At 36.9% G+C, this 15,365-nt stretch overlaps 1 protein-coding gene across 1 annotated transcript in view; it reads right to left on the bottom strand.

The window, feature by feature from the left end:
• Nucleotides 1-15,365, bottom strand: part of UBN2 (ubinuclein 2) — a 51,964-nt gene that overhangs the window by 34,549 nt on the left and 2,050 nt on the right. Inside the window, exons 2-3 of the mRNA XM_038152960.1 lie at nt 12,813-12,905; nt 7,053-7,154 (exon numbers count right to left, since the gene is read on the bottom strand). Of these exons, the coding sequence (XP_038008888.1) occupies nt 7,053-7,154; nt 12,813-12,905 (195 nt within the window). The remainder of the gene's footprint in view (nt 1-7,052; nt 7,155-12,812; nt 12,906-15,365) is intronic.

Here is a 15,365-nt window from a genome sequence, read left to right as displayed (position 1 = left end):
AAGATCAGCAAGATGTGGATGGAGAACTAAGCAGTTGAGGTTTCAACAGCTTCTGTTAAGGACCATGAATTTAGTCAGACCTTCAAAGACCTTTCTGATATTCAGTTCCTCTTAACCCTTGAGTACGACTATTTTTCTTTACCAAAATGTGTTTTTACCCTGAACCTACTGAACAAAGCATAATTTTTAACTCAATGTTTTATTTTAGACACAGGGGCCTGCAGACCACAGTGTAGCTAGTGTACACCCCCCTTTGAGCTAAGCTTACTATTTTCTAGTGCCCTAACTAAACAGAAAATGAGTATGTTTGTATAAGGTATTAGTAACAGAGATTAGGCTTCATTTTGAAGTGCTTCCAGAACTCTCAGTTAAAGGGAACATGGCTCTTGCAAATCCTAAATCTTATGAATTGTTTCTAAGACCTTTGCTGTAAACTAGTTTTTCTGTGTATGAAATCACACAGTTTATCTTGTGAACAAAAATAAGTTTAGAGCCCTTTACAGTGTTCTGCTCTTCCTTACACATTTCAAGGGTGAGAATCAAAAAATCTCAGACCTACAAAGAGACGGGACTTGACTGACTCCTGTGAATACAGGTCTGTCCTACGACTGATTATGGAATCATCCTGCAGATAACAAAAGACTGATAGATTGTCTGACCATCTAAAAAGCAGGTTCATATGTAATTTATTTTAAGCTATAGTCCTTGAGCTACATTACTACACTTTTAGTGCCATTAATCAAATTAAGTGTTTTGGTGTGAAAGAATTGAGTTTTTTTTTAAAAATAAGTTATCTGGTTTCAACTTCATCGCTATACCAAGAACAGTGAATTTTTATGGATTATACCAATTTAGTCCTGAAATCCAGACCTACAGCAGTCTCTTATACTAATATTGTCTACTCTCGAGTCCAGGTATTTTGACCACAAGCCTCAAGATATTCTGCTGTGATGCTTCTCCTCATTCACTTCCCTTCCAGACAATAACCTCCAAAACATACACATGTGAAAAAGTTTTTAAACACTTCTGTACTAAGTCTTGGAAATGAGATTTGGTGCAAACATGTCCAAATGGTCTTACAAATGTAGCTTATTATTTGTTGTTATCTTAGCTAAAAGATAAGCTGAGATCATTTTTGTACCTTGCTTAGTTTACTTTTGAGGTAGGTCTAACCAGCTTGGGGTGGAAGGAACTGTTTAGTTGATATTGATCATCAGTAGCCCACTGAATAAAGGCCAAGCTACTGAAATGATGTCAAATACAGTTCCTTCAGTGAAATGAATACCTACACACTTCAGATACTTCAAACATACAGAGTTGATTGCATCTTGAAGAAGCATAGAGATCAAAGAACCAAAATGTACTCTTTGGCTTTGCCATCCTTTAAGGCTAAGTTTGCAAAAAACTACATAACTATCTTTCCAAAAACGACAGTATAATAGAACCTACAAGGGAATCTTGAACAAGGTTAAGGGAAAATAATGCGTTGCTTTGCTAATCCAAGGAGACATTAAACAGCAAGCACAAAGAGCTTTCCTGTTATAAAGAAGGTTTCTCTTCCAAAATGCACAGGTAAGTTGGTAGGTTGGTTTGTTTTTCTTTTAACCCTGGGGAAAACAACACTGACAGAAAAGAAAAAAAGCGTAAGAGGTTATAAAAGATGTAATACCTGGCCCAGAGTAGTCTCACAGGAGTATATTAGTTCAGTAGTCAAGATATCATAATCCATCAGCCTACCTGAGCACCTTGAGAGAAGTACCAATACACATCTATTGTCCTGTTTTGTTCCCATCTCAACCAACACCTTTTACACCTTTCCATCAGCCACCAGAGCTACGCTATTAGCTCAAGTGACCTTCACAGAGATTACTTTCTTCTCACCTTGCAAACATTTCAGCTGAAGTTACAAAATGTATGACCAGCCATGTGACCACTTTTATCTGCACAACTCAATTATTTCAGAGCTTGAGCTCTGACCTGACCTACAATGAAAATCTAGTTCAGTGTTAAATAATTATGTAACATATTACTTAATCTCTCCAGGTTTAATGTTACAGAACTACTAGAAGATTCTGCAGGAAAAAAAGTTATACTTTCCTTTTCCCCTCATTTAACATGAAGAGCAGATTTTCCATATATGACACTTAAAGCAAATGCTCCTATGAAAGACCTGTTATAAACCTCCCTTTGTATTACATTAGTAATCATATTGTTTGCGTTTGGGAAACACTTAGGTTCATTGTACTGCTTAAACAAATTCATCTACTCAAAAATAGCTGATCCTAGGCCATGGTCTACCCCTCTAGTATGCCAGATTACTTTGAAAAGTGATTTTGTGCTCTTTGAAATATTAAATCTAGCAAAATACAGGATGCTGCTACAATCATTATTATTTCCTTCTCCCACATATTTAAAGAGTGGTACTACACAGGCCAGATACAAGTCTCAAGTGTTCTCAAGAACCTATGCAGGTGCTGAATTTTCAGTTTATTCTTATTCTTTCCTAAAGAAGGGCATGCCTTTTTGCAGAAGGAGCACAAAAACATTACTATTGCTTTAACAAACATCAGACAGGTTCTGCAAATTCAACTACCTTTGTTCCTCTAGCCATTTTGGTTCTTGTATCTGCTTAGTTCTTGCATCTGTGTCTATTGGTTTGATACTCCACTTAATACCTAGATGTATTTTGGGGTGAGGAGGATAAAAAGCAAAGAATCTACAAATTGAAACTTGTCCTTATACTCACTTGAATGCATAGGATATGTCAGGGGCCAGCCGGCAGGCGTCCCCTGAAGACGCGCGGGAAGCGTGCACGACGCGTTATTAAAGGTGACACCGTGCACTCGGCTAAGTGAGCACTATTCCCCAAACACACGACTTCCAAGCCTGGGCAAAGTGACAATGAACAAGGAAGACAGTACTAATATAAACACACCAATCCAGAGCCAATGAAACAGTTGGCAAGTGAACCTCTTAAAAACAGAAGCTTTAATGCACCCTCGTGTATTCAGTGTGGATGAGGTTTGTGACTGAGGTCTACAAAGGCAGCCTTTTCCAGATGAAAAATGACACAGTGCTCAACTTCTCTCCATACAAGATGAAAGTATTTTTAGTAATGGAACCTATGGAGTGTTTTACTGTAAATGCCTCTAACATTTGCAGCTTGATAGCTTGGTTGTTTTGTTAGGATTTTTTAAGAGACAGTGATCTTTTTAAAACAACACTCCTTTCCATAGTTAGCATAAAACAAACTCCTTAGAGTAGGAAGAAGGGAGAACAGTACCAAGTTGGCCTGAAACTACATCTGGCCCAGAACCTCATAAAAATGGTAAAAATTTCCATTAACACACTGAGCTGCCATTCCCTGAAGAGATACTATTCTTGCTGGGAAAAAGTTACTCAGATATTCAAGAGTTTTGTCCAAGATAACCTTGCTGATAACCCATCAGCTTCAGGTTTTAGGGGCAGGCCAGGGTAGGAGAGAAGAGGTTATTAAATCTATCATACCTTTTTAAGTTTGGAGAATACAAGATGAGGACAAATTTATCCTGGAAACGTGAAAACTGTGTTTCATGACACAGAATTTTTGCAGAGACCAAGCCCTTAAATTATGGAAAGTATTCTAGGGAACCCAGATAGAAACAGAACAATGCTTTTAATAATGTGTCTAGAATTACTAAAACCAACAGAAAATCTTTGAAAGGTTTTCTTTAAAGATGATCTGAGCTCTTGAGGCAAGATGTAGCTAAAGAAAAAGTAAGATCTTCCTTTTAGCTGAAGTACCTGTTTTGGACAAACTTTCCATCATTGATTCGCTGGTTTTCTCTAGTGACCAGCACAGAACTTTTTACATCAGTGTTTAGAAGGCTACTATGGAACTATGAATATAACAGACTAGGTCAAATATTTACACAGGGGCCTGGGTGTCTGAAGAACTGAACTGCCTGCTTCCCACTGCTCTTGGCATTCACATTTAGCTTCAATTCCTGCCAGTATGGCTATCTAGTATCACTGCTACAAAATACATTGCTTATAGATTTGTAGGTCAACAGTTCTTTTTCTACTTGAAATGGGGGAAGTCTTTGGTTTGGATATCCAAGCCTTGTTACCTTCAAGTAGGAGAAAACAGCATACATTTTCATTAACACCATGTATAACTTTAAATTCTCTCTTCTGCATTGCATAACAGAAAGCTCAGAAAGCACTGCAGTCTCTACCTATTTAAAGCTTACATTGCCAGGAAAGTATTCAACCAACCAAATAATCAGAGGTCACCACAAGAGCAAGTAATCAGCCTGATCTGGCTGGACATGCATGTGTGTGCAGGAAAAATAGAGTGGGTGAAAAATTCTACAGGAATTCCACTCCACAAAGAATGTAGTTCTGGGCAGCTTACACTACAGCAAAACCTATTCTCAACATCAAAGCAGTGGAAACACTGAGGAGGGGCAGCTTTCTTTGCAGGTTATAGACATTTTGTATAGGTCCATTAAGATAAGAGAAGATTAGGACTTGCCATCAGGCTAACCCCTATAGAGCAGTTAGAAACAATAGTAAGCCAGTTGTGATTTACTTTTTTTACTGGAATTATCACAATCCACTGACTACAGTCAAAATGCTCAACTCAAGAATAGCTGCTCACATAGATTTCCTGCTTGCCTGCAAATGCATTTACCTCAAAAACTGTTTTTAAGAGGAAAGTATCTCTAACTATGGAATGAATCTGTTTCAGTGCCAAAGAGCTCAGTATTTCTTTCACAACTGTGACAAGAAAAAGGACTAAAATTCTGAATAATTTTTTTTTTGAGGAATTCAAGTTGCTTTTTTTTTTTTTTCTGGGATAGAGACAAGCTAATCCTGGAGCAACTAAGAGGCACTCATATTCACTTTTCAAGTGTTCATGCCCAGGATATTGTAGCTTTTTATGTGTAAGAAAGTGTGTCTTCTAAGAAGTAGTCCAGGGCCTAGCTCTAACACATCTCAGGGTACACAGCAATTTCACAGCTGGCCATACAGAAAATGAGCAAGCCAGACACGTAGATTCTTTCTGAATGCTTCTCTTGTATCCAAGGCAAAATGATGGAATTAGAAGTTTTGTTGAACTTCAACTCCTACATTACAATACCCTTAAGCTCTGCAACAACAACATGGACTGCAGCTGGCCCACTATATTTTTTTCTTCTTTTCTATATAAAAACGGGGACAAAAGCAAAACAAAGATGGTCTCTCACTAGTCCATACTTGTAATGCAGACACGAGGCGTAATGATCTGTTGAGGAGAGCAATCTTTAGAGAATACACCATTTCTCCCCAACAGCTTCCACAGCTAGCACACGATGCAATCATCTGGTCCTCCAACGACTGTCTTTTGTACATTTTGCAAGGACTCTGGCAAGAGACAGAATAAATGCTCCTGCAAATCTACCAGATCTGCTGCTGGTAGCACCACCAGTGCTGGAAGGAGGCACAGTATGCTAAGTAATAATACACCAGACTCATGCTTTGACAGAGACCTGTACTATGAGTACTGCCAGTGTTCCAAACCTCCTATCAGATCCATGATAGGTCACAGTAAATCCCGGAAAACCTAGCTAGAACTTGGGTTGGGTACCATAAAATTTTAAAAGCAAAGATGATGAACTAAGCAACAGTGAGAAACCAGATAAACCTATAGGCTCAAGAGGTTTCTCAGCAGAAATGAAGCACATCTGTTCCTACCAAGCTGGAGACCAGAATCTGACCTTTGGAAAAGACATTTGAAGGCTTGGACCCCAATATTGTTCCAGCAGTACAACCAGAAGTTGTGGGATAATGATAGAACAATTTAATATTGGCAGGTTCAAGTTTCTAGACAATGAAAAATTACTAACGTAAGTTACAATAAGCACCTTACAGCAAGCTCTCTCTCCACACAACTTCAGACCTGCTGCAAAAACTACCAATGCACACAGGTAAGCTCAGCCTGCTATGCACTGTGGTTTACTGCTCAACTTCTGCTGAAAAAGGTATCAGCTCTGCAGACATTTTCTGCGCACCTCACACAGGTCATAGGATTACTCATTGCAACATCTACAGATGCTAGAAACTTCACAGCTCAGTTTACAGCTCTCTACTGTAAAGTTTTAGAATTTAAATAAAGGCTTGACATGATGTATGCTAAGCAATGCACTTATGTGCTTTTCTTACTCTTTTCTCTCAACTCCTTTTCATAATCTTTCCTCTCCTACTCAATTCTAGCCCACTCCTTCTCACAGCAGTGATCTGCTGTTTTGTCCAGTGTCACTCAGCACTGGAGGAAACTGAAGGCTGGCAAGTGACAGCTCTTACTTTTGGCTTTTTTTTTTTACTTGACCAAACTGTATACATGCTTCTTTCTGACATTTAATAAGGAAGAATTATAGGAGGTTTCTGAGCTTTTAGATAATCCACTTTTTTCCCCAGGCTTTTTTCTCATTTTTGTAATTTCACATATCACCTCCAAGATATCTTCAAATGCCCTCTTATAAACCTTCTGATATCCCTGACACTGCCCGCACCAAACTAATACCTTTTTCTTTTACTTCAAGATATGTTTTCATTTCTAAAAAGTATTCAGACAAAGTAAGCAGTAATATCCTGCTGTTTAACCTGTTTTGTCTCAAATTTTTCTGACATATTCAATGTTTAGAATAACCATCCTATTTTTACTGGTTTTTAAGAGAACAGCTTCCTGATCTAAAGCAGGAAATCTAATGCCAGTAACCCACTAATAATCCAGAGAGCTAGTACAAGAAACTAAACCGAGCCAGTGTCATTTCAGTCAACAGTAAATGAAGCACACAAATAAAAATATTTTCATTTTGAAAGCCAGAAAATTATTTGATGTAGGAATAGCTTTCTTAATTCTTTGGTGCATAATATCTTGAGTAAGACTACACATACAGTAATTCTTTGGTCTCCCAAAGTAGTATGCCCTTTGCATTTCCATCAGTATTTTCCCTTACCTTTGTTCTGTATTGAAAAGATAAAGCACTGCCTCATGCTTTCTTGCTGCTGGGGTGAAGCTTACTTACCGCTTCAGAATTATCAATGAAAGGGTCTGTCTCGTCGTAGCCGTAGCCAATGTCGATCAGATCCTGCAGGCGATCTTTCCGATGTTTGTGGGGCTTGCCACCCTGAAGACAAAGCAGGTGTTATATCACTTAGGAAACATGGAAGCAACGTACTAAAGCCTACAAAGCATAAGGCATTGGTGGAACAGGCATTCAATGAATTAGCAGTTTTGCTTTCTTGAATGCTTCCTTGCAGATGGTCTAGATGGCTAATGAAAACTTGCTTACAGATGCATTCTGGCAAACGTGCCTCACCAGAATCATCCCTGAAAGGCAGTCACTAGCTACCTTTTTCTGCAAGACCAAGATCATCCTCACGTTTCCTATTTAGAGATGTCTTCCTGCCCTATGTATATTGTACATAGTGACTGGACTGCTAATGATAGAAGGGTTGGGATAATTTAGAAAGTGTTAAGTTTCTCAGTATGTTACAGTGTCATTACAAGAGAAAATAACGAGAGCCTAGAGTGCATGAAAGTGTTTCCCTACACAAGATGGATTAATTCTCTATAGCACATAAAAAGGTGAGTTTTAAAATAAAATCTTACTTGAGTATTAAAACCAGAAGCTGCATCACAAACTATGAATGGATTAACTTATCTCCAGGAGATAGTAAAATTAATTTCAATCTGCCAGTATTCTTTTCATGTGGAAATTTCATTGTTAAGTCAAGCAAAGACTCACAGCTAGCTCAAATATTCAGGAAGTCTAAACTTAAGGTCACACAAAAATCTTCTTAGGATATAAGGCCTAGTTTTCTAGCTCACATATATTGTCAAAATCATCAATAAAAGTCTTAAAATATAAAATTCTCAAAAAAGCACTGCCTTCATTAAAATGGTAACTTCCATGAATTCAAGACTTGCTTCTGAAACTTCTCTGCCTGCACCCTACAGCTCTGAGCAAGTCAGTCTTTCTAGCTGTGACACCCAAATACCACAGTCCACTGGTTACTATGAGAATGCAGCCACTGTCCAAAGGCAGTTTCACCCCTGCACCTTTATGAGTGCTGTAAGCATCTCAACACCTCCATTTTAATAACACTTTGAGAACATGCAAGTCTGTGACAAAGTAAAGCATGTGCTCTTGCAAGCAAACAGGAATCTCTCACATATACTTAAATTAACAAATGCAATAGTCCTAGGAGAGAAACCCCAAAAGTAAGTTCAGCTTTTAATTCACATTTCCAAGCCACATTCCAAGCTAAGTATTCCTATCATCTCCTACAATCACTCATCTGGAAAAACATCTGAATGACTGCACAGTTCCAAAACATGCCGCACTTTTTTTAAAAAAAAAGAAAATTTGCATGAGATGGATGAGAGAAGAAAAAGTAAGTCAGAAAAAGGCAGCACTTAAGAATTCTGATTAAACTCCGGTGCAAAAGCTGATATAATTCATGATTCTGACTCAGGTGCCACCAGCAGGCTAAGAATGCTTCATAAACCATACCTCACGTGTGCTGAACTCACTAATGTGTAATGCAATACATCTCTGTACTACATTTATCTTGCTAGTAACCATCAACATCCTTGCAACTCTAAAATATTTTTGAAGCAATGGTTATCCTATGATTGTATGATTTCAGTATAATAAAAGGGCAATAAAAATTTTTAAAATTTCCAATACATTCTGACTGTCTGATAGTAAGAAAACCAGATCTAGAACAAAAGTAGCAATGACAAAAAAAAAGTCTTAAAATAGCTGAATGAACAAAAGCATTCTTAAAATACTACCTATGTTCAGACATACGCAAATATCTGAACCACTGTGTGTATAATTAAGAGATTTTCCTTCAGGCCTGGCTCTATCCAGTTCTGTTTAAGGAACTGTGTTGAGATTTCCTATGATCAAGATGTTAAGGACGCAAGAGTGCAGCAGAAGAATGAAGGGATTATCTGTGTCAGCATCCACCATGCACTTCGGGGAAGTTTTATGACTGCAGCTTTCCTCCAACCTTTTTGTCCCAGAACATAAGCAGTCACAATACTAGAGCAAATTAAGGTGCCTAGTTTCTGAAGCTGCAAATACTACTCATGCAAGCACTCAGAAAAGCCAAAGAGGACTTTAAGATATTAACTGTGTTGTTAAACCTTGCATTTAAACAACCTTTGCCCAACAGGACTAGAAGGTAGGTGGCAAATAAAATGCCTGTACCTGAAGAATCTTGAAGAGAAGAATCTATAGAACAGTAAATCTGGTGTTTATGGTGGATAAATTAATAAAAGCTATAAATAACAGAATGAGCAGACATACGAATATACAGAGCAGGAAGAAATGCTGGTAGAAGAAAGTATTTCAAATGCTTTAAAAATGCTCCAAACATCTTTAAAAACAAGAAACTGTCATGAGATAAGGAAGGTCCACTTAAACTGATGTCTGATCTACAGCTAGGAAAGAAAAGGTAAGAATAGGTATCTCATTTCGGCAAAGAGTGATCAGCAAAATTATTACAGAATATGCATTCATTAATCTTTAGAAGCAACAGAGGAGGTAAAGAGTTGGGGAAGGACAGGGGTCTAAGATGACAATTTACTGAGGAAAGTAAAAGAAAAAGAAAACAACTGAAGAATCACTAAAGACCTTACAGTTGCTCTGAATTTAGTATGATAAATAGGCAGTTAAATTCAGCATCAAGAGGGCGAGGTAATCCACATAAAGTACAACCTAAGCAAAAAAAAAAACCAAACCAAAACCAAACCAGCATGCTGCAAATTTGTTAAGCTGCTCAGGAACCACTGGAGTTTTAAGGCACAGTTCAGACATTTGCTTAATCAAGAATGATCAAAAAAATGAATTGGGACTTATAGAAAAAAAAAGGAACAGAGAACCAAACCATAAGTCATCATTATAACACTGAAATATCAGGGCATCATATCATTAATATCCTTTCCTTTAAAAAAAAGCAATTAGAACAAAAAAGAGAACAGTAAGCCAACAAGGATGTTTAAAGATGAAAAACACCACTTCCATACAATAACAATGTTAAGACACTACAGCTGGAGAACTAAAGGGCTGGATTTAAATGACAACATTGATTTCACATGCTATGTGCAGAAGAACTGGAAGTGTTTCTCTGTTTCTTACAATACAGAAACTATGGAGCACTACAAGAACTCATCAGGTTTAAACACAGCATGTTTTTATGTGAGTGTCACCATGATACTCCAGTGCTGTGGAACACAGAAATACAGTCATGATCTGGTAGATTTCTGGCAGAAAGCTTTAAAAAGATTAAACATGTGACCTTTGGCTTTGAGAGAAATTAAGATACAACACAGACTGCCAGACAGGCACAGTGAAGTAATATCAATGAACACTTGCTCTATTATACTTTCAAGTATGAGATTCCACTAGTGTCAGAGACTATGCTACCATCAATTAGATGGATCTTTCTTTTGATCCAGGAAGAGCTCTTACATATGTACAATACTCTCCAAGGTTCAGTAACATGTGTTCACAACAGTGTTTGATTTTATCTAGTGAATGACAGCAATCAAAACAATGAAAATGGGAACCCTTCAGAGCAGATTTTTCATGCTGATGTTTAGGATGTGCAGCAATTACAGGAGAGTTCTGAATAGTCAGGTAAACAAATGGTGCGTTATGCATTTTGTTTTACAAAAATACACTTTTTCATTGGCTTTCCTTAGTATGTGCAAGTTATGATTTAGTTATGAGTACAGCAATTTATCTGAAAAGAAGTAAAAAGTCTTCAAGGCAGACTGTTTTCCATGCATCAGATTTTCCAGAAGAACAGTCACACGTTATGATTAAAACCAATGTCTGACTCCATTTTAAACAGGTATCTTAGATAAGTAATACCTAACTAAAGGAGGATACTGCACTTCCTGCAAACCTGAAAAAAAAAAGCCCTTTATTTTTTTCTCATACAACTACTGATTACATTTACAGTAAAGCACTGTTAAGGAGTGTTACAGTGTAACTCCAGCTAAGAAGAGTATCCTGCAGCTGGTCATTCACTTGAGGAGAATGGGTATCCCCCACATGGGATCCCTGCTCCACTTGAAGCTATGCGGTGAATGTCTCACCACAAGAGGCAGAAGATGGCTGGATGCTGTCAGAACGTGAGCAATTGTACTGGGTCAGCGCTCAGAGATGCAATTCCTCTGAGTATGGATGGCAAGTAGAGACAGATGGTTCTTACATTGGAAGAGAAAGGACGGAGTTTCTAACACAAGGAATCTTAATCCCTCATCACCCTTCATGCTTAGGGGTTCTAACCTAGTAAGCGGTTCTCTATATAGAGGACATTCCCTTACATGGGGTTGGAAGGAACAAAAGGCAAAGAATCAGAAGTGCAAGTAGTAATGAAGATGCAAGTGCACAACAAATTTAAACTGCTGAAAATTGTAATTTTTTGTTACCTACTGCTTTCTAATGGTTAAAAGCATCTCACCCCCTTCTGTGACTACTGAACACTGAACTGTGGTTTTCTTAAGTCTAATAACATGTTTTGTCCATAAATGTACAGGTTCAGCTTTGATTGATGCATAAACATATATGTAAAATTAGATTACTTCCACTACCACTCCCTCCTACATATATTGCTTTACATACTTCCATTGACTTTCATCAACTGTAGTTAAGCAACTTGTTTCAGACTTTATAAAATCCTTAACACTTGAATAGAAGAAATGAGTTTTCTAAAAAAGTGTGACCAAAACATTTTTCTCTCACATTCAAGAAATTATTTATAATTCAAATTAAAAGCAAACAGCATTTTGGAACAGCCTTCTCAATTCAGTTTGGATTCTCTCAACCTCTCCAAAAGATGAGAATGATTCTTTTCAGTTTAAGAGTTGTTTTTGTTATGTATCACAGCTAACACGCCTTGAAGTAGTAATTACTTCTACAGACTATATAGACTGAGCACTTAGAAAAATCTGCCTTTGCCAGAAAAAAAAATCCAAGTAAGTCAGACAAAAAAAGACTTTAATATGTATATTAATAGCAAAAGATACAAATGACTGCTCTTGTTTCCCTTCTTTATTATTGAGGTGTTCTATTCGTAATCCAGAATATCAACATGCCTCAGCATGATGATGAGCTCTGATTGCCAGCTCAGACTTAATCACCCAACCCTACCCATATGAATTCTTAAAGACCTGTTTGGGTGTGGTTTTTGTCAACATTTTCTGATTTCTACCTTCATTTACTAGTGAAAGGCCCTTTATGTGGCTAGCTAGTGTTATTCAAGTCACTCACACTACACTTTCCAGAGCCAGTAGAGTATCTTTAGGCAGCTGGCAGCTACCAGACATTCATCGAGCAATGATTCACTATTTAACAAATAACTTCCTATGGAAACATTCCAACCTAGTCAAGACATCAAAATTCATCAGTACTTCGCCCAAAGAGAAGACCTGTTCAATAATGCTCAACAGCATTACATAAAAATTTTTTCCTCCAGCACAGTGTAGAGCATGAATATTGACCTGCATCTATTACCAAGATTATTCTTTTCCAAGAATAGCTTCACAAGCTATAACATCTATAGACAAATCTATTTAGCAGACTTGTCTGATAAGCTTGTGGCAGCTTCAAGGTACTTAAATGAAATACTGTGAGACAGTCATCGCTGAAATGTACAGAAGTCATTTGACACTACGTTAGCAACCTTATTTAGGAAAAAAACCCCACCATTATCTGCTATCACTATTTAATATTTGTATTTTTTAATAAAGTGCAGTAACTCACATATTTTGCCTCAAACTTCTTGGCAAGCATTTCTACTTCATGTCGCTCACGTTGTTCATCATTGTATGGATCCTCTAAATGAACCGATTTCTTCTGAAAAATACAAAAGTTACACATTCATTTCATAAGAAACACAGAGCGCGTCTCAAAACCTATTAAATGTCAAAAAACACTCTGATGACTAAGTAGTCAGAATTTATACTTAATCTCTAAAAATCACTTTGATAATTGAATTACCATCTAGCTACTTTTCTTCTGATGACAACAAAACCAGAAGAATTAAGATGAATACTCAGATTTTTATTTTCCCAAGCATTCCACAACAACCTCAACAAAAGGCTAAGCATAAGAGAGAATTATTTTTTTTTTAGAAAGGACTTTCTCTAATCACAACTCCATTTTACCTCTGCTTCCACTCCCTGACCCCTCTATAACAGCTGTTATGATTCTTCTAGATACAGCAGACAGGATGTACGCGGCGTGTTAACCAGGAAGGAAGCAGCCAGAAGACTAAAAAGCTCAGTAAATTATAACCATAATTAATATAAGTCTTTTATCTAAAGAAAAAAAATTACAGTGCAAGAGTTAATTTCAGTAATCATAATTATGTTAGCCACAAAAGAGATTTAATATTCCAGCTGTACATACGAGAAGGGAGCAGCCACTTACTTTTTTGGTGTTTTTTAGACAAGAGGTTTGCACTGAGACAAAGTCAATGAACAGGGTATACACAGTGCTTTTGTTGGTTTTTTTTTTAATAAGTGATGGCAGAAAAACAGGGCTACCCTCCTTCAAACTGGAGTTCACAAAAATACAGTAATTGCCAGAAGGGGGAAGGTACTAGGATGGTAATATATGGTGAAATGGAATTCCATTTTGCAGAACTTTATGGATAGCAACTAATTTTACTGCATATGGACTACTCACCAATGAATAAATAAAGATTTATGAAGAATAAAAAAAACTAAGTTCAGAAAAGCAAGATCTTTCCTCCATAGTTTAAGAAGCCAGAATATTGACTAAATGGTGACCAAACCAGCTCATTAGCATCAAGACCAATGTAATGAGGAAGGTAAGTGAAGCAAAACTGCAAACACCACATAATTACAATACATTTTACAGACTGAGTATTTGGAGAAAAAATTAAGAGGCTATAGTTACTCCTAAAACATAAATTAAAGCCACTTACTTATTTCCTACGGGCATAATTAAATACAAAATACTGTTTCAATTAATGAAACACCATTTTTTCTACTTTTAGCTGGGAAAAGGTATTCCTCATCTTCTGCTAGGCATATGTGGCTTTTTGTCTAACTGTGAAAGGAGACAAGGTTGAGCCTAAAGATCAATAAAACTTAGTAATTAATTGTTAACTTGCCTCTCTCCATCAAACACTCAAAGCTGACTATCAATTTGTTTAGTTAAGCAGTACTGAAAACTCCAAGCAAATTTTAGTTTTGACTGTTTCTAAGGGATAGATGGCTCTCAAACTACGACATTACTACTTCAGCACCTTTGGAGCCTATTCAACAGAAGCCAACTTGGGCTTCTGGGTCATCCACTTTGACTTGAGTTTTATGCACCAAGCCTCAGTCATCTCAAAAGAAATGAGAGCGCACTTTCACTTCTGCCAGCACTCAACAGGCAAATAAACCCTTCAACCACACAAACTTATTACTCACATTCAAAACTACATAATTCCTCCCAAAAGATGAACTCTACAAACAACCCTATCAAAGGATGATCTCTTTTATCAAGCCAAAAAAGGACAAGGACAGCAAAAGTTTTTAAAATAAACATTTCCACTAGCTTCTGATTCAGCACAGGAACCTAGATTTGGAATTTAAAAAAAGACAAAAGTTGCACTGCCATTAAGTTTTGGGATTCTCTATCACTTCATTATTATATAACTACAATTATCATGGCCTGTTAAAGCCATACTTGAAGTTATGCTTGTGCACCAGTGCTTGCCTTCCTTTGGAGAGCTTTTCTTGGTTGCTACAGTTCCAAGAATACTACAAGATAGTAAGGCAAGCTCCTGACTTTGTAATGTTAAATTTTAATGGGAAATGTTATAAAAAAGTTGAGCAACTTCTTATAAGGGAGGAGTCTGCAATAGCTTCCAGAAAGCCAAATCCATCTTCACCCCTACAAAAAATTTGCATAGTAAAGTATCTGAAGTGTAATTTTAAATTGAAACATTATTAAAACAACAAATTTCAAAATCTAAAATTCCATTTAAAACCACAAAATTAACTACCAATTAGTTACTACCTACTTTGAAAAAGCAAATTTCAGGATTTTAAATCTTCCCTAAGATTAGAGTAGCTTTTCCAGGTTCTATCATATAACAAGCAAGAAATTAAACTGACAGGCCAAGTATACATCAGCTTTTAAACATGAGTAAAAGTTCAGAATCATTTCAAAAGGATCCTAATTTATGATACTGTTCTACATAGTAAATCAGCTGATTATTCCACAACCCAGTAACAGAAGAGCCATTATGATCCATTCATTTTAATCTGGACTCTATGGAGCTGAAAAATATACAAA

Source organism: Motacilla alba, chromosome 1A, assembly GCF_015832195.1.
Source record: "Motacilla alba alba isolate MOTALB_02 chromosome 1A, Motacilla_alba_V1.0_pri, whole genome shotgun sequence".
NCBI lineage: Eukaryota > Metazoa > Chordata > Aves > Passeriformes > Motacillidae > Motacilla > Motacilla alba.
The sequence above is the reverse complement of the archived record's forward strand: the minus strand, read 5'-3'. Positions and strand labels throughout refer to the sequence as shown.